The sequence below is a fragment of the Dipodomys spectabilis genome, unplaced genomic scaffold (assembly GCF_019054845.1).
Source record: "Dipodomys spectabilis isolate Male_0828 unplaced genomic scaffold, ASM1905484v1 ptg000157l, whole genome shotgun sequence".
NCBI classification, from domain to species: domain Eukaryota; kingdom Metazoa; phylum Chordata; class Mammalia; order Rodentia; family Heteromyidae; genus Dipodomys; species Dipodomys spectabilis.
In genome coordinates, this window is record NW_024870834.1 from 4,315,458 (window position 1) to 4,334,506 (window position 19,049).

The window sequence follows — 19,049 nt, forward strand, 5'->3', positions numbered from 1 at the left end:
ATTGATAAAGGAAGCTGGCAAACAGGATCCAGAGCTGGCTTATATCAGCAGCAACTTTATAACTGGACATGGCATTGGAAAGAATCAGCCTCGTAACAAACAGATGGAAGCAGAGTTCAGAAAACAGGAAGAGGTAACTCAATTCGCAGCGACTGGGATATCAGTCTTCTGAACATGAACTGACTAGCTGCCCAGAGGGACTGGACTCTACTCCCAGGGCCCTAGCAGTTAATCTCCTCCTCAGCCCTCCTCTCTCCTCCCCTCCCCTCCCTTCTTTCTTTTCCTCCTATCCCTCTCCTCTCCCTCCCTTCATCCTTTCCTCCCTCCATATAAGGTACTTGTTCATGTATAGATTGACTGTCTCATGAGGTGACTGCAGTTATATTAGCTCAGAATTAAAGTGGCTATTAAGTAAATGTACTTGGTGTGTAAACAATTGATTTCCCTGTGTCACACACAACTATATCTCATGGAAAAAAACAGGACTTTGTGGCTACAGATCAACAAGCTGAAATCTCTTAGAATATTCTTTTCTTTTTCTTTAAAGGTCCTCATTGGTTGGGTACTTTTTAAAAATACTATGTATTGTCTTTGTTTTTTGCGGGGGTCAGGTAGCAGAATTAGAATTGAAACTCAGAGTCCTGTTCTTCCTAGACAGATACTCTACCACTTGAGCCATGCCATCAGCCTTTTTTTCTTTATTTTTCCAATGAGGTCTCATATTTTTGTTAGTCCTTCTGTCCTTGTCTTCTAAGTAGCTGAGATTATAGATATGTACTCCCACACCTGGCTTATTGGTTGAGTTTTTCTTTTTCTTTTTGTATTAGGCTAGTGTTGACCTGCAATATTCCCAATCTCTGCCTCCCGAGTGGCTAGGATTAAAGGTGTGTGCCACAACACCTAGCCTTATTTTGCCATTTGCTTTTTAAGGTTTTATACATTATAGCATTATAAAGATGCTGAAAGGTAAAATAATGTTCTTACTTGCAAATAAAAACTGTCACTGAAAGTTTGTTATTTACCTTAAAATTGGCAAAATTAATTCCTGGTAAAGGAATTTTCCACAGTGTTTTGATAATAGCCCAGATTTGGGGTAAACTGCTCTAATAGATCTGACTATCTGAAGAAGTTTTCTGTATTTTGTGTAAAAAGCTTTCATTTTGTTTGAATTCTGGCTCCTTGAGAATTTCCCAAGGTTCCAGGAGTAAGCAAAGCTCTGCTTGTTATTTTTAATTCCACGTGCCTTCGGGATGCTAGTGACAGAGTTTAGCATCACTGGGGAACAGACCCCCAGGAGTGGCTGTTTGCTCACTTAGTTGGTTGGATGTTGTACAGCCCTTTGAGGCATGTGGCTTTCTGTGATGTGGGGTGGGACATGATTGCTCTGTAAAGTAGAGGTACTGGGGTTTCCCACACCTGTTGAGTTGAAGATTGCTGTCATTACATCACTTTCTTTCCTTGTGGCTATGTGCCTGTGTTTTGGTGATGCTCTCAATCTTCTCTAGGCTGACCTTAGAAATACAGCTAGGGTATGAGCCAGAAATGACCATTGTTAATAATTTTTATAATAATTTGTTTTCTTTGGCAGATTTCTTAGGATTGCTATTCTTGATTAATATTTTTCAGGTACTTAGGAAGTTTCGAGCACATGAGACCAACCTGCTTATTGCAACAAGTATTGTAGAAGAGGGTGTTGATATACCAAAATGCAACTTGGTGGTTCGTTTTGATTTGCCCACAGAGTATCGATCCTATGTTCAGTCTAAAGGAAGGGCAAGGGCCCCAATCTCTAATTACATAATGTTAGCAGACACAGACAAAATCAAAAGTTTTGAAGAAGACCTGAAAACCTACAAAGCAATTGAAAAGGTAAGATCTTCATTGTTGTTTGTGTGCATGGAAATAGATAGGAGCACTTTCCCTACAAAGGAATCCCAACAAGTGTGCATCACAGACTTTTATCAGGACACTGAAGTATGTCACAGAGCCCAGCACCAGTTATCAAAGTGCTTGCACCATTGGTACACTGGTGCACAGAGATTGCTGGGGAAGGGACCCTCAAGTGTGGACAGTAGAGTGTCTGTTGGTGGGATTGTATTGTAGAGGGAGTATGGTGACATCGTTATACTTGAGGGGGATGTGTGTGTGTGTGTGTGTGTGTGTGTGTGTGTGTGTGTGTGTGTGTGTGTGTGTGTGTGTGTGTGTGTGTGTGTGTGTGTGTGTGTGTGTGTGTGTGTGTGTGTGTGTGTGTGTGTGTGTGTGTAGGGCATTGTAGACCTTGGACTGTATGGGGGGGTGTCTCCACATGATGGGAGCTGGGACGATTCTGTGGTTGCAGTTTTCTGCAGCAGGTAACTTTGGAGTTCCAAAAGTGTGTTCAGGAGAGGTTGATATCATATCAAAAGAACCTTCATTTTTGGGGGGTTGGTCTCACCATGTAGACTTGAACTTACCATCCTCCTGCCTCAGTCTTCCCAGTGCTGAGATTACAGGTGTGCACCACCACCCCTAGCTGAAAGAGATTTTTTTTATAGGTACAGCTAATGTATGGCAAAGCAGGGATTTATTCTCATCCAAAGTTCTGTTTTCACACTTCCAGATTTTGAGAAACAAGTGTTCCAAGTCAGTGGATACTGGCGAGAATGACGTGGACCCCATTGTGGATGATGATGACATTTTCCCACCGTATGTGCTGAGGCCTGACGATGGGGGCCCGAGGGTCACAATCAATACAGCCATTGGGCATATCAATAGGTAAGGTAGCTGGAATTGGTGTGGAAATACTGGTATTGCAAAATTTGTCAGTGTTGTTGCTTACATTACACTGTCACCAGTCTTTTCATTTATGGCTCACAGTATTTTGATGAAAGAAAAGTGGCATTTTTCGTGAAACACAGCCTTTGTGTATAGCCAGTGTTCAGTATGTACAGTACTTTGTCAGTACTGACAAAGCTGACACAATGTACTCCTCCTCCTTTTAGAGTTATTTTTATAAATAACTTTTTTTCTGATTTCCCCCCCATGTTAGTTTTTTTATTTGCTCCATAAAATTTAGATAATACTATAATTTTCATTAGCAAATGAACTTTTGATCTTTTATTAGAAATAATCTTATTATAAATTAATTTGTATTTTTGATTATGTTCTAATTTATTTTGTTCTAACGTAACATTTCTCAGACATAAGAAAATACGTTTACCTATTTAGTTTACCTATCAGGATGGATTTCATTCATGGGCAAACTCATGGATTTTCTTTAACCTTGTCTCCCCTTACCCAGAGTTGCCATTCAGCTTTCACAGGCACATTCTTTGTAGCCAGTGCAGCCAGTCTAAAACCAGGACTCCCTGCTTTCCATCTCCTTGGTTTCCTTTAGCCAGGAGCCACTCTTCAGCCTTGACCTTGAAAGTTTTTTTTTTTTTAATTGTTTGTTTTAATTGGTTATTTTGAGATGGAATCTTGCTATGTGGACCAAGCTGGCCTCAAACTTGTGATCTTCCTACCTCCTCCTGAGTGCCAAGTTCACAAGAATGAATCACCAGACTCATTTGGCTCTGACTTGAAACTTGGCTGTGGTCTAGTTATTTTGTAGTCTGCCTCTCCACTGGAGTCTATAGGATGTTGTCCACATTATGTAAGTCCAGGTTGTATAGTTTGGGCCATTACCTGGCTGAGTGATGCTGTGTTCTGATCCTGTCTTACCGTGGGACTTATGCCCTTACATGTCACTTGAGTGAGGTCCAAAAATTTGCTGTTGTGAAGTGACCATTTCCTTACGCTTTAAGCAAAGACTGGGACTGTATAAGATTTATTGTTTCCCAGGGTGACTCCCTGGCCATGCAGCCATTGGTGGTTTGGTGGTTCTTACCTAACTGATGACTATTCTATATATATATATATATATATATGTATATGTATATATATATATATGTGTGTGTATATATAATTATTAAGGTGTTGTATAAAGGGGTTACCATTTCACTCGTCAGTCAAGTAATGAGTACATTTATTTTTTTTGGACACTGTCTCCCCTTCCTTCACTTGGATCCCGTATTTTTCTTTTTTTTCTTCATAGATACTGTGCTAGACTACCAAGTGATCCATTCACTCACCTAGCTCCCAAATGTAGAACCCAGGAGTTGCTCGATGGTACATTCTGCTCAACCCTTTATCTGCCCATTAACTCGCCCCTTCGCGCCTCCATTGTTGTAAGTGTGGAAAAGAAACAGTTGTGCATCTTAGTTTGTCACTTCTAGCTTGTTCTCATTTTTCTAGTACATGTAAGTTATAAAACTGATTGTGACATCCACTTTGAAAACTAGATTTTTATCTTGTAATCAGCTACATGTTCAGATTTTTAATGAACCATATAGTTGTCCCCCTCTTGGAATGGGCTGAATGACCTCTGACCTTCCCTTACTGAGTTGTGGCTTTAACACATACAGTGACATAAAATCATTACATATAGTTGAACTGTTCTCACTGTGTTACTGACAACTCAAATAACATTCTTTTTGTAGCTCTTATCCTTTCTTTGATCCCAGCACCAACCTGCAGGTTCTGTAGATGAGCAGTTTCTGCTCATAGAAAGCTGCTCAGTACTTGAGTCTGAGTTATAATTACATATCAGTGTAGCATCATCTTTTGTTGCATGTCTGTGGATTCATGAGAATAAAATTCTTTAAAATCGTACTGAAATATTTATCAAAATTGTAAACTCTTGTTTATAGTTTAGTTCTTTACTGGGCTGGATTTTTGTGTGTATATGCTGGACCTGTGGCTTGAGCTCAGGGCCTGGGCACACTATCCCTGCACTTCTTTTGCTCAAGGCTAATGCTCTCCCATTGAGCCATAGCTTCACTTTATCTTTTTGGTGGTTAATTAGAGATAAGATTCTCATGACTTTCTTGCCTGGACTGGTTTTGAACCTTGATCCTCAGATTTCAGCCTCCAGAGTAGCTAGGATTATAGGCATGAGCCACTGGTGCCCAGCTTCTGGGCAGGATTTTTAAAGATGATATCTCAGGGCTGAGGATATAGCTCATTGATTGAACACTTACCTAGCATGTTTGAAACCTTACTTCCACCCCAGCACCACCACAAAAAAGAAGGAAGACTATTTCAAATATGGAAGTTAGGCTTTTTAAAACCGTTTGCTGCTGTCATTTTTCAAAATCAGGATCTTGGTCTTATTAAATTGAACTTTAAAAACTCAGAAGTAGAGGCTCAGAGAGTGCATGCTGTGGTCATAAGCTGCAAGTATGTGATGGAAGGCTTTGTCGTTTTCAGGGCCCACCAATGAGCTGTGTACGATTGGCTGAAAGAGTTGTGGCTCTGATCTGCTGTGAAAAACTTCACAAAATTGGTAAGTAAATGGGGTTGGGAAACATTTGTGATAGAACTAAATTGGAAATGTAAAACAAAAAGTATCTCAAGGACTTCCCAGGTTCTGAGGGGTTTTGTGGACCTGGGAACTGCTGTTGTTGCTGTATAACTGTTGGGTCAGGTCTTAAATATTTCCATTTCCCTTCAGTGTATTTGTCAGGTTAGTCTCTAATAGTGCACGTGTGTGTATTGTGTGTGTGTGTGTGTGTGTGTGTGTGTGTGTGTGTGTGTGTGTGTGTGTGTGTGTGTATGTGTGTATGAGGCTTTTTTTCTGACCTGTTTAGAAGGGATGTATGCTGATATGCTCTCGAGTTGTTTTTTTTTTAATTTTTGAATCTTAGAATTTGCATTCCACTGGGCACTGGTAGCTCACGCTTATAATCTAGCTACTCAGGAGGCTAAGATCTAAGGATCGTGGTTTGAAGCCAGCTCAGGCAGGAAAGTCTGTGAGACTCCAATTAACCACCAGAAAACTGGAATTGGTGCTGTGGCTCAAAGTGGCAGAGCACCAGTGTTGAGCAAAAAGACCTCAGGGACAGTACTCAAGCCCTGAGTTCAAGCCCCATGACTGACAAAAAGAAGAAAAAAAATTGCATTCTTGCTCCTATTGACAGTATGAATGCCTGAGAAGAGTGTGTGGTGTTGCGTTGTAAATGTGTTTGCAGTATTGCAGGCAGAGTGCTGTAGCTTGCATGACTCTTCCCTGCTTCATAACTTGATGCTTTGTAGAGTACTTACTAATCTGAGAGGCAAAATAGGGTTGTTTATGTTAATTGTCATTCTATGTTTTTTAGGCGAGCTGGATGAACATTTAATGCCAGTTGGGAAAGAGACTGTTAAGTATGAAGAAGAGCTTGATTTGCACGACGAGGAAGAAACAAGTGTTCCTGGAAGACCAGGCTCCACCAAGCGGAGACAGTGCTACCCCAAAGCCGTTAGTATTGCTTAGAACTGAGTGCAAGTACAGCCTTTCTTTCTGCCTGGTGCTTTCTAGATTCCTGCCTGGACCCTCAGTCTGCTCTCCAGTTCACAGCCCCTCCCACATCTGCCCTTTTACTCACATGTCAAATCTCTCCCCCAGCCCCAGCCTGGCAAAGGGAGTCTTGGACTCGTGTATCAAATTCCACACAAAATAGATTTATTTCACTTGAGCAGATATTCCTTCTTCCATTCATTTTAGCAGTGGCTAGGGCAGGAGCACTTGTGTGGGTGTGGAAGGTGCTCCGGGTGGTGGGCATGGTAGGTAGAGCACGCACCATCCCCCTTTAGTGGGAGATAGGCATGGGCTGCAGGTCAGAACAACACCTCTGAATCTCACTTCAGTTCCAGTCATGCTTGGCTTAAGAATTTATTTTTAAACTATTTGTTAATATTTTCTACCAATAAGAACCCCAAAGGCAATATTTTGCCGTGTACTTAGCATAAATGTGGGGTTTTTGTCTTTTTCAGTTTTTCTTTTAAAATAATGCACCAGGCTAAGCATTTTCAGTATTCAAATCCTTCTGTCTTTCTCTCTCTCTTCCCCTCCCTCCCTCCCTTTCTTCCTCCCTCTCTCCTTCCTTCCTTCCTTCCTTCCTTCCTTCCTTCCTTTCTCTCTTCCCTCTCTCTCTGTCTCTGTCTGTCTGTCTGTCTGTCTGTCTGTTTCTCTCATTGCAGTATTGGGTTTGAATTTATGACCGTGTACCTGCTTGACCAGTTGCTCTACCATTTGCGCTGAGTCCCAAGCTCTTTGTTAAAAATACATATGTATCACTTTTTTTGGGTGAAATGCTTGTTTCCTTCCTATCCAGTGTTCTATTAGACTGATTTTTAAGGGACCAGCACCACTGATGCTAGCCAGTGTTGGGAGAAGCCCACTCTGCCCACCTCCTGCTCATACATTCTGGCTGTGCTGGTAGACTGTTAATCATAGCTGCCTCAGGCCCAGAGTTCTGGATGCTGTGATTTATCATTGCCTTTTAGAAACTGCAGGTCCCTAATCTGTAGGGTGTATTAGTATTGAGAGCTTAGAAACCATTCAAGACCATTTAACTACTCAGATAATGAGACAGTAATACTGATGGTTTTGGTTCAATGAAAGATAGTTTCATTAAAGTAACCACTTATCTCAGATACAGAGACATGCACAGACACACACCAGTCTGTCTTGTGGGATTGTGTATGTGCTGGAAAATATATGTAATGTCCACATATATGAAAAGGTGAAGAGATTATACAATATATTACAAATGATAGTGAGGTTCTCTTTGAGTGCTGTGATTTTTTAAATTGTCTATCTTTATATAAAGCCTGTTATTTTATAGTGAGTAAGTAAGTTAGAAGTCCAAGCAGAAGAATTTCCTAGTCAGAAGAAATAGGTGAAGTGAAGGTGAGAAACTCTGACTTCAGCAGCAGGTGGCAGAGTGATGTAATCGAGAGTTCTTCCCTGAGTACTTTCTTACCTTTTATATGCCTGGGAATAAATCGAGGCTATTTGTATTTGAGCACAATGCTTCATTGTTTCTTTCCAACTCTAGATTCCTGAGTGTTTGAGGGATAGTTACCCTAAACCTGATGAGCCCTGCTACCTGTATGTGATTGGAATGGTGTTAACTACCCCCTTACCCGATGAGCTCAACTTTAGAAGGCGGAAGCTCTATCCCCCAGAAGACACCACAAGATGTTTTGGGATACTGACTGCCAAGCCTATACCTCAGGTAGGCCTTGCCTGCTCACAGGGGCCTCTCACCTTAGTCTGTCACCTGAGTCAGTAGTAGAAAACAGCTTACTCTGTGCATTTGATCTCAGCCAAAAGGCCAAGGAGTGATCATCCTTGTCCTCTGAAGTTTACTGTGTTGGAATAAGATAAGATGCCAGTTGACTGACACCTGCTTTATTTTTCTTTTGACCCAGATTCCTCACTTTCCTGTGTATACACGCTCTGGAGAGGTGACCATATCAATCGAGCTGAAGAAGTCTGGTTTCACTCTGTCTCTCCAAATGCTTGAGCTTATCACAAGACTTCACCAGTATATATTCTCACATATTCTTCGGCTTGAAAAACCTGCACTCGAATTTAAGCCTACAGATGCCGACTCAGCATACTGTGTTCTACCTCTCAATGTCGGTAAGAAGGATCTGGCAGTACAGTGTCCCTTCACAGTAGCTACAGAGCAGAAGTCATTTTACGGTGTTTACTAGGAGAGCCTCCAACTGTGATAACTAAATCAGACATGTGTCAATGTACCCCAAATAGGAATCTTATCTGTATTATATTTTAACAAGTTAAAGAGTCTTTTTTTCCCCCCTAAGTTAATGACTCCAGCACTTTGGATATTGACTTTAAATTCATGGAAGATATTGAGAAATCTGAAGCTCGAATAGGCATTCCCAGTACAAAGTATTCAAAAGAGACACCTTTTGTTTTTAAATTGGAAGATTACCAAGATGCAGTTATCATTCCAAGGTAAGTATTTATTACCATGATTACCAAGATTATTATGTTGGTGCTATTGAGGCTTCAGTGCTTGCTAGACAGGTGCTCTACCACTTGAGCCACGCCTCTAGCCACCCACTCCAGGTAGGCATTTAAACAGGAAGGAACATGGTGTGTTTTCAAAGCTACTTTGTTGATGTGGGGCCGCATGAGCAGTGACGTCAGCATTGATAGTGTGGATAGGAAACATAGGTGTCTTTTCCATTGGGCTGTTCTCTGCGGTCACTCACCTAAGAAACAAACTCAGCACCCTGAAGGTAAAGGTCAGATCAGCTAAATAATACTCAGTCTTTCCTCTTAAAATCTCTTCCTTTTAATCCCCAAAATATTATTACAGAATTCACTTATGAATAATAATTTTGTTTCTTGAAGTTTCTATAAGGAATAATGTTATTGAGCTCAATGAGGATAATAATACTTATTTTGAAAAAAAATACACAATAAAATTTTTGAGTTTTGAGCCATAAAAAATAAAGTACTTTTCCAAGAATTAGAGTGCTGGGTACAGTTAGATATTTCTTCAATTATTTCAGACATTAATTATCACTAGACTATCATTGTCACAGATGCTTTAACATATTTTACGTGGCAAGTATTCAGCATCTCGTGTTTTGCATTAGTAACATTCAAAGTGTTTATTCAAATATTTGGAGATTCTTGGTCTTCTGTATTGTGTTGATGATCAGACATGTTAAAATACTAATTAGCTTTCATGTGTTAGCAAAGTATAAGTTTTTAGAAGAATAACAGAGTAGGGGAGAATGGTGAGTTAGTTTTTACCTGATAAATACAATTTTTATTGTCTCAGATACATTTAAAATACCACCTTTGGAATTAAAGTTTTTATTATTGCTGTTTATATTTAACCTCTTGTTAAATTCTCAATCATAATTTGTGTTTCCATTTTAAAACAGTTGTTTTGGGAAAAGCTGATTTAAAGGAAAAAGCAACCAATTGATTTTCTCTTTTAGATACCGCAATTTTGATCAGCCTCACCGATTTTATGTAGCTGATGTCTACACTGATCTTACCCCTCTCAGTAAATTTCCTTCCCCTGAATATGAAACATTTGCAGAATATTATAAAACAAAGTATAACCTTGACCTGACCAATCTCAACCAGCCACTGCTAGATGTAGACCACACATCTTCCAGGTAAGAGCTCCAGGAGTGCCATTTCCACTGTACTTGAAGTGTTCTTTGCAGAAGTGTTACTCTGTGCCCCTGTGCACTGGTGACATTAGAAGGCATTGGCACAAAACCTAGCCGAGGGAGTCAGCCAGTACCCTAGATGTGATTTGTAGGCACAGCTGGAAAACTACCATGACATATATATTTCCATCTGTTTGATGAATTCCTTTTGAATTTTGTAGACTTAATCTTTTGACACCTCGACATTTGAATCAGAAGGGAAAAGCACTTCCTCTAAGCAGTGCTGAAAAGAGGAAAGCCAAATGGGAAAGTCTGCAGAATAAACAGGTAATGAATTATTACTGGCATACTTTTTTTTTTTTTTGGTGCTGGTACTGGGGCTCAGGCATTGTCCTGCTGAGCCACATGTCAAGCCCTTTTTGTACTGGTTATTTTTATGTCCAATGCAGGCTAGGTGGTGATCTATTTTCAGCTGCTTTCCATAACTAGAACAAAAGATGCATGCCATTGGGCCCAGTGCTTGGTTGAGGAAGGGTCTCAGAAACTTCTCTGCCTAGGTTAGCCTCGAACTATGATCCTCCCCATGTCAGCTTCCCTAGTAGCTAGGATTATAGTGAGAGCCACTGGTGCTCAGCTTACTTATTAATTGAAGACTGTTTCAATGATACATTATCAGATTATCTGGGTGATTTATAATTTTTGGGAAGCCACCCAACCCTTAGACTTTATTTCATGCCATCTTCAGTAATTTTGAGAGTTTTGCTTTATCTGTGGACCATTGTTGTAATTACATTGTGAAATCTTCGTCATAAATCCTATTTAGACTTGAAGGATTCCATTTATACTTGAAAGATTACTGTTTTCAAATACTTTCTAAAATTAGCTTTTATAGCATTTATGATTTTTATCCTCATCCATGAGTGTGAAATAACCTTAATTTTCTTTTTTTAATTCTGTGACTGCACACTTGATCATGTATGTTTACATTTTGTATTGATCTACTCAGTTGTTTCCTTACTAACAGATCCTGGTTCCAGAACTCTGTGCTATACATCCAATTCCAGCATCACTGTGGAGAAAAGCAGTTTGTCTCCCCAGCATCCTTTACCGCCTTCACTGCCTTCTGACTGCAGAGGAGCTAAGAGCGCAGACAGCCAGCGATGCTGGTGTGGGAGTCAGATCCCTTCCTGCAGATTTTAGGTATGCAGATGCTGTAGTCAGAAAGAGCATGGGTTGTGAAGTCCTACGTGCAACAGAATGGAATCAACTTAAAATTTTATTTTTCTGTTGACTTAAATGACTGAAGGAAAACACAGATGTCTAATACACAGAAAATGCATTGTCTGGCATGGTAGGTAAATCACCAGCACTCTGGGTCACCGGGCCCTCCGTTCTTGAAGGTGAGAGGTAGGCAGAATTAATATCTTTTTTTCAGTGGTGACATTGAAATGGGAGTGCAAATAGTTAAGACTGCCTTTCTCTTCTTTTTTTTTTTTTTGGCCAGTCCTGGGGCACTTGAACTCAAGGCCTGGGCACTATCCCTGAGTTTCTTTTGTTCAAAGCTAACACTCCACCACTTGAGCCACAGTGCCACTTCTGGCTTTTTCTGTGTATGTGGTATTGAGGAATCAAACCCAGGGCAGGCTGGGATATAGCTCAGTGGCAGTGCACTTGCCTAGCAAATACAGCATCCTGGGTTCAATTCCAAGTACCAAAAAAGCAAAAGCAAAAAAAAAAAAAATGTTAAAAAAACATAAAAGTATATTGTGTGTACTTTTGTCTTCACTGTTTTCTTCCCATTAGTAGACTATTCTGGGAAGTTTTTTTGCTCATCCATTGAAATTAATTTCATTTACCCAATTGAAAAACCAGATGGCTCTCAGGATTGAAAGGACTTTGAGCACAATGTGAATACTGTTATTTGTACTTAATACAGTGTGAAACATCAGTTCAAATGATATTCCAGTGATATTCCTGTATTAACTCATTGACTTCTCAGGATGTTCTGGTGTGGTAGTTGCTGTTGGCTGCATTACACAAGCAGAGGCTGAGGCCAAGCAGCAACGAAAGTTGTCCAGAATTGCTTGGCTGATTGATCAGAGGCCTAGGTTCCACCATAAAGTCTGTGCCTCCGAGTCCTGCAGGCCACCTTCGCGCCTGATCTGCTGAACCACTGTGCTGTGCTCTGGGGCAGTCATTAAAGCAGCAACATCCTGCTTATTATAATTGACCTAGTGTAGAATTTCACATTATGTCCTATTCTGACTTGGAACTTGTTTCTCTTCTAAACTAGGGAGTATTTCTCATATCGTTGCTTTTTAGTTCAAAATGCTATCACTAGTCCTTTTGCAAAATTGTAAAAAAAAATGTCTTTGCAGGTATCCCAACTTAGATTTTGGGTGGAAAAAATCGATTGACAGCAAATCCTTCATCTCAATTTCTAACTCCTCTTCGGCTGAAAATGATCATTACTGTAAGCACAGCACAATTATAGTCCCTGGAAATGCTGCACATCAAGGTGCTAATAGAACCTCCTTAGAAAACCACGACCAAATGTCTGTGCCCTGCAGAACGCTACTCGGCGGGTCCCCTGGTAAGCTCCAGATTGAAGTCTCCACAGATCTGACAGCAATTAATGGTCTTTCTTACAATAAAAACCTTGCCAATGGCAGTTACGATTTAGCTAACAGAGACTTTTGCCAAGGAAATCAGCTGAATTACTACAAGCAGGAAATACCTGTACAACCAACTACCTCATATCCCATTCAGAATTTATACAATTATGAGAACCAGCCCAAGCCCAGCGATGAATGTCCTCTACTGAGTAATAAATACCTTGGTGGAGATGCTAACAAATCTACCTCAGATGGAAGTCCCGCAGTGGCCACGAGGCCTGGCGCTGCTACAGCCAGTGCTGTTGACACACTCAAGGACAGGATGGACCGCGAGCAGGGCCCACCTGCTGGGCTGTCCTCGAGGACGCTTGGCCCTAATCCTGGGCTCATTCTTCAGGCTTTGACTCTGTCAAATGCCAGTGATGGGTTCAACCTGGAGCGGCTTGAAATGCTTGGTGACTCTTTCTTAAAGCACGCCATCACCACCTATCTCTTTTGCACTTACCCTGACGCTCACGAGGGCCGCCTTTCATACATGAGGAGCAAAAAGGTAAGATGCGATGCTCTCTGCTTGAGCAGGGAATTGGTCTTTGGGCCTGAAAGTGGTTGGAAGGGTCAAGAAACTTCAGAAGATGGGGGGCAAGTGCCGCGCTGGACAGAGATTGCTCAGGCCACTCGGGCTGCCCCACCCTTCAACCAGACCAGCTGGAATTAAGCCGCCAGCAGGGGTCAGGTGCTTTCTGCTGATGACAGCTCAGGTTTGGGGGTTAGCTGATATATTTACAAGTATTCTTGTCTCACTGTAAATATTTGTGAACGTTTATTTTCAGCTTACTTATCAACAGATAAGTTCGAATAAACCTCACGGTACAAGCACTTGTGGCCCAGATCCTAGGCACAGAAGTTAATTGGGGGAGCGAGGAGGAGGAACAGGTAGACACAATAGTGAGATGCCATCTTTTCTGGCAGAACTCTGCCACATTCCAGGATTCCTGCAGGGCGGAGTCCCGGGCTTCAGAGACTGCAGGTACCCTCCAGTGTTGAGCAGAAGAAGCCACATTAAGAGCAGTTGCTGGTGGTTCCAAGGAAGGGTGTGCTTCTATACCTTGTGTGGGAGAATAATGAATAAAAGAGGTGCTAGAGCTCCCTTAGCCAACACTACCCACCCAGCATACAGAGGAAGGAGCATCACCCTAGAGTCAGAGAGGGCACTCATGAAGGACGGAAGTTTAGAGTCTTCTGTGTCCCCTACCCCCCACCCCACTGAGCAAAGGGAGCTGAACATAGGCTCTGAGTGGGGCCACACAGGGCTGTGTGGAGATAGAAAATAGCTGGGCAGAGGCTTGTGCCGGTGGGGCTGAGCCAGGGCCAGGCTGAGGACTTGCACCTAGTGCGAATGCTCTGGAACTCTTGAAGGATGTTTGAGCACAGAACTGTAAATATTAATGAGATGATCTCTTAAAATACTAGTCTGGTAGCAGACTAGCCATCAGAACACCCCAACCAAAGGCAGAAGCTGAATGTGAGTTCTGTGTGTGACCGCAGCAGACACCCTTGAGCTAACTGTTTGGAGAGATACATGCTTTCATTATCCCAGAGCAGAGATAGGGCACCAGGCTGGAGGCTGGCCTTGCCCTGCCCCAGGGCACGTGGCAAGCCAGGGGCAGAGCTGAGATCGAGCCCACACAGAGCTGCTTTGAGGAACTTGGTTTTCACTGTTCCCTTCTGATTCTGTCCAGCCCCAGGCATAGCTCGGGGCCCTGTACAAATGTCCTCTCAAGTCTTTCTCCCCGCTGGGCTCTGTGGGGGAGCTACCACAGTCCCATTTTGCACTAAGTGCGCTCAGCCCGTGGGAGGGCAGGCACTCTCACCCCAGAGAACCTGAGACAGACTGGGAATGCCCACGAATCTGTGTGGGCTGGAAAGCTGGGGACCGCAGCAGGAGTGGGAATGCAGGGAGTTATTTAAGGTTGGGGGTTGTAGACCTCTGGGAATATCATGTGGAGACGTTCAGGTAATTGTGAATTTAGGAGTCCAGTTTGGTTTTGGAAGATAGGTCTCCTTAACTTAAGTGAATGAGTTTTCACAGGGATGGTTACAGGAAGGAAGTACAAGGCTGAGCAGGAGTACAGCACTGTTCAGTAAGAATAGCCCATTTGGTTAGAAAGGCAGTAACTTCTACTGGCAAAGTGTGTCCACTCATCGGGTCAGCCCCCCCCCCCCCCCCCCCCACCGCGTTTCTGCAGAACACCTGTCCCTGCCTCCATTGCTGAGAAGGCCTGCTCCGAGGGCTCCTCCTTGGCGGGCTCTGGCCACACGCTGCCTGCTTCCCTTACTCTATGCTTTGCCCATGCCCAGCCCTGTCCACACTCATCTCTCTGCCTCCGCTGATACTCTTCTCTCACCTGCTCACCTGTTGGATTCTTTCTGCCTCCTGTGAGTTTTTGCCTGTTACCAAGACCCTCTCTGCCTGTTACCAAGACCCTTCACTCTCTGTTCTGCTCCATTTCCACCAGCTCTGGACATGCTTTCCTTCCTTAGGGTACTTTGTTCTCATAGCATAAGGGAGCCCAGCACTTACTTGTATCGGTTCCTCTGTAGGCAGCTAGGAGATTGCTTTAATCCTGAATGCTGGTTCCTACAGGCTCTTTTTCCGACAGTCTACTGTGTACTCCACGAGAACTGTTCTTCTGGCCTCTGACTGGTTCCTGCTGGGCTTCCTAGCCAAGGGCCTCCCCCAGGCAGGTACTTGGTCTGTAGCTGCTGAGTCACAGGGACAGAGCTCATGAATTCTTCAATAGCAAGTCTGAGAAAATGGAATTGAGGTCAACAGTTCTAGACCAGAGTCTCCAAGAAAAAAACTAGGGAAAACTACAAAGATTGGAGCAAATTAGGGAGGGGATAGAAAAGAAAATTGAAATTGACCAGAGGGTAAATAGTAAGACTGTTTCATTGATGTGAATAAACAAATGCTTTTTGTTAGCTTTTGTTCTATTTAAAAATGGTTGGACAACAATGTCATAAAAAGTTATCCAAAACAAAAGATAATTTTTGAGAGAATGTTATAATTAAAATTACATTTCTGTCTTAGATTCTAGGGAAATCAAAATTGTTTTAGCTCTGTGCATTGCCAATTTTTACTAGAAAATCTGTAACTAGCATTGATAGCATTTATAACTAGAAATTTGTAAGTAGAGATTATCCCTTTCATTGAGAATATTGTGACATCTCGATTTTATTGGTGTGGACTCTTCTTGTCTTCTTTGATAGTTCTAGTTAGCAGTTTGTATCATACATCATCAAGTTGTTTGCAAGCTCTGAAATGGAATTGTTCCTTTTAACTCATTTATTGTATGTCTGTGTATAATAGATTTTAATAGACTGCATTTTATATTCAGATACACCAGAGAATATAGAACATGGGAATTTGAAATTCTTATCCCATCATGCATGGCCGTTACAATGAAAAACATTTAGACTGTGCTAAGTGGCCCATGCGTGGTTTGCTAGACCATTTATGGCTAAGTGTCTTGTGCATTTTTTTCTGCTGAAGGTCAGCAACTGTAACCTGTATCGCCTTGGCAAGAAGAAGGGCCTGCCCAGCCGCATGGTGGTGTCCATATTTGACCCCCCCGTGAATTGGCTTCCCCCTGGCTATGTGGTAAATCAAGACAGAAGCAACTCCGATAAGTGGGGGAGAGATGAAATGGTAGGTTTTCCCTGGTTGCCTTGTAAGTCAAGACAAAAGGAATACAGATAAGTGGGGGAGAGATGAAATGGTAGGTTTTTGGGGGAGCTGAAGAATTTTGGTTGGTTTTTTGTTGTTGTTGGTGGTGGTGTTTTGTTTCTCTTCCATGGTATGTTTGCAATACAGAAGATAGTTGATATATTGAATAATTTCTTTGAATTGACTATCTTTACTTTGTATTTAGAGGATGATTTTGTTACCTTCCTTTTTCAGAGGCAGAAGATTTTATGTTTTGATTTAAAAAGAAAAGCTAACTCTCCCAGTTTCCTTTCTTTTCCTATTAGTTCTTTTGAACAAAATGCCTTTTCCCTGACCTGTGATTGCCATGCCATGGATGAAATAATTCATTTCAGTACCAGCTAAGCCTTTGCTAGCTCAGGGCTTTCTCAGGACTGTTTTCTTCTCCTGTGATCTAAAGAAATGCCACCGTCCCTAAGGTTGTAATCTGGTGGAAATAACTTCAGCCTTGCTAATAATGGCTTTGGAAGAGTATTAGCAGCCCTGCTTCCCTTTGTCTTGTTTGGAGGCCACCAGGGGGCAGCTGGGAGGCCTCGGCATAGCTGACCTCCTCCTGGCTGAGGCCGAGAGCTCCTGAGCCCCCCCCCCCTCACCGCCACAGCTATCCGGGCAGCTTTCTTTCCTGGGCTCACTTCATGAGTAACTGGCTTGTGATACTTCATTTTACTTCATTTCCAAAGAAATGTTGTATTTTCAAAATAGTATTTCTTTTGTTTCTGACATGCCTATCCTAGATAAATCTTAAATATTTACAGGGTTAACTTACTCCACAACTATGCTGATTTCTGCTTGTCAAGTGTTTTCCCTTGTTCTTGTTTGTTTTGTGTCTTTGCTTTTTTGTACTTGTTTGACAGTGCTTGGGTTTGAACTTGGGGGCCTGTACTACTTGAGCCTTACCTCTAGTCCTTTTCTGTTGTTGTTATTTGAGACTGAGTTCTATCGTGTAACTCTGACGTTGAACTCAAGATCCTCCTGCCTGAGTCTCCTGAGTGGATTATAGTTGTGCTCTACCATGCCTGGCTTGTTGGACATACAAATTCATATAGCATTTGACTTACCACATAAATGGAACTTACCTGGAAAAACATTAAGATAACAGTTAAAGGCAAGTTAGGTTGGAAAACTGACATTACCTACTGATTTAGAATACGTAGAATCTCCGAAAGCATGTCAATTTTGAACATTAGGAAACATGCTGTATTTTTTCTGAAGAAAAGCTCCAATGACAATAATAATAATCCTGGCTGGGAAAGTGGTCTAGTGGTAGAGTGCTTGCCTAGCATGCATGAACCCCTAGCTCAATTCCTCGGTACCACATAAACAAAAAAAGCCGTAAGTGGCAGTGTGGCTCAAGTGGTAGAGTACTAGCCTTGAGCCAAAGGAAGCTCAGGGACCGTGCCTAGGCTCTGAGTTCCAGCCCCAGGACTGGCAAAGAATAAAAAAGAAAAAAAAACAATCCTCTATAAATGTCGTTTCATGATATTATTGACTCTTCAAAAATATCACATAAAAGTGATATTACCATGTTGATTTGGTTTGGTTTGGTTTGGATTTGTAAAGATGCAACATAGAGTTCTTGTTTTCCTTAGTGTTCCTGCAACTTGGCACTTTGGTTCTTGGGACACATTGAAAACACTGCTCAGACTTTAACTTAGGGAGTCACAGGTTCTGCAGTAGCCATTTGCATTCTGTTTGAAACCATGATGACTTTTTGTTGTTGTTGTTGGTCCTGGGGCTTGAACTTAGCCTGGGCACTGTCTCTGAGCCTCTCTGTACTCAAGGCTAGCGCTCTACCACTTGAGCCACAGCACCACTTTTAGCTTTTCTGTTTATGATGGTGCTGAGGAATCGAACCCAGGGCCTCATGCATGCAAGTCAAGCACTCTACCACTGAGCCACCTTCCCAGCCCCTGCCATGGTGCTTTTGATCTGCCCTTCCTGTTCTCCCACCTGGCTTGTCCCTTTAGCAGACTGGTATCAGTGGTGGCACCTTGGCATGTGAAGGTCTCCTGGGAGAAAGGGTGGTGGTAACTCCATAGAACCTCATTTTGTGAGATTGAACCTACTCCTTAGTGGATGAAGATGCTGAAAATCAGGCTTTATTAGTCTTTTTGCCCATCGTCAGGCTGTTTATTTGTGATATAACTATTCTTTTGTGTTAGCATTAGCTTTTGGTAGCAACCTACTAGAGATTTTTTTTACAAGGATTTAAAACAAATTTTTATAAATTATTCAGCCTGAGGTTTTAAATTGCAACTTGTCCTGTTTGGTCCTAAGAACCAAACAATAGTCAAAACCATCTCATGTTACCTTGGAAAAATACAGAGGGTTGACAGGAAATAGTTCCTTGAGGTCTGCCACTGTAGTTTTTTTTAGTATTCCTCCTTATTTGTCAAAAGTTTCATTTTTAATTAAAAAACAGTGAGTGATACAGTTATATGTTTAGCCTCTCTGCTGTGATTTCTTTTCCTTTTCAAACAGATAGAGTGTTTCAATCTCTTTTGAATCTGGTTTAAAATTAGCTGTTTTTCTACTTTAAAAATGCTTGACAAAAAGTTTGAAAATATTTTTTTCTGAGTACTCCAGAAAGTTGTTATATACAGTTAAAATTGAAGCATACCCTCCTGCTTTTCTCCAAAAGTAAAGTGGTATTGTGT

General features: G+C 41.8%; 1 protein-coding gene across 3 annotated transcripts in view; it reads left to right on the plus strand.

The window, feature by feature from the left end:
• Positions 1 to 19,049, plus strand: part of Dicer1 (dicer 1, ribonuclease III) — a 65,595-nt gene that overhangs the window by 35,798 nt on the left and 10,748 nt on the right. For all 3 annotated transcript variants that reach the window (XM_042692468.1, XM_042692466.1, XM_042692467.1), the window contains 14 exons: positions 1 to 133; positions 1,627 to 1,869; positions 2,600 to 2,754; positions 4,076 to 4,208; positions 5,290 to 5,365; positions 6,180 to 6,319; positions 7,902 to 8,081; positions 8,278 to 8,491; positions 8,677 to 8,830; positions 9,832 to 10,014; positions 10,233 to 10,338; positions 11,036 to 11,211; positions 12,390 to 13,176; positions 16,180 to 16,335. In XM_042692468.1, coding sequence (XP_042548402.1) covers positions 1 to 133; positions 1,627 to 1,869; positions 2,600 to 2,754; positions 4,076 to 4,208; positions 5,290 to 5,365; positions 6,180 to 6,319; positions 7,902 to 8,081; positions 8,278 to 8,491; positions 8,677 to 8,830; positions 9,832 to 10,014; positions 10,233 to 10,338; positions 11,036 to 11,211; positions 12,390 to 13,176; positions 16,180 to 16,335 — 2,836 coding nt within the window. The remainder of the gene's footprint in view (positions 134 to 1,626; positions 1,870 to 2,599; positions 2,755 to 4,075; positions 4,209 to 5,289; positions 5,366 to 6,179; positions 6,320 to 7,901; positions 8,082 to 8,277; positions 8,492 to 8,676; positions 8,831 to 9,831; positions 10,015 to 10,232; positions 10,339 to 11,035; positions 11,212 to 12,389; positions 13,177 to 16,179; positions 16,336 to 19,049) is intronic.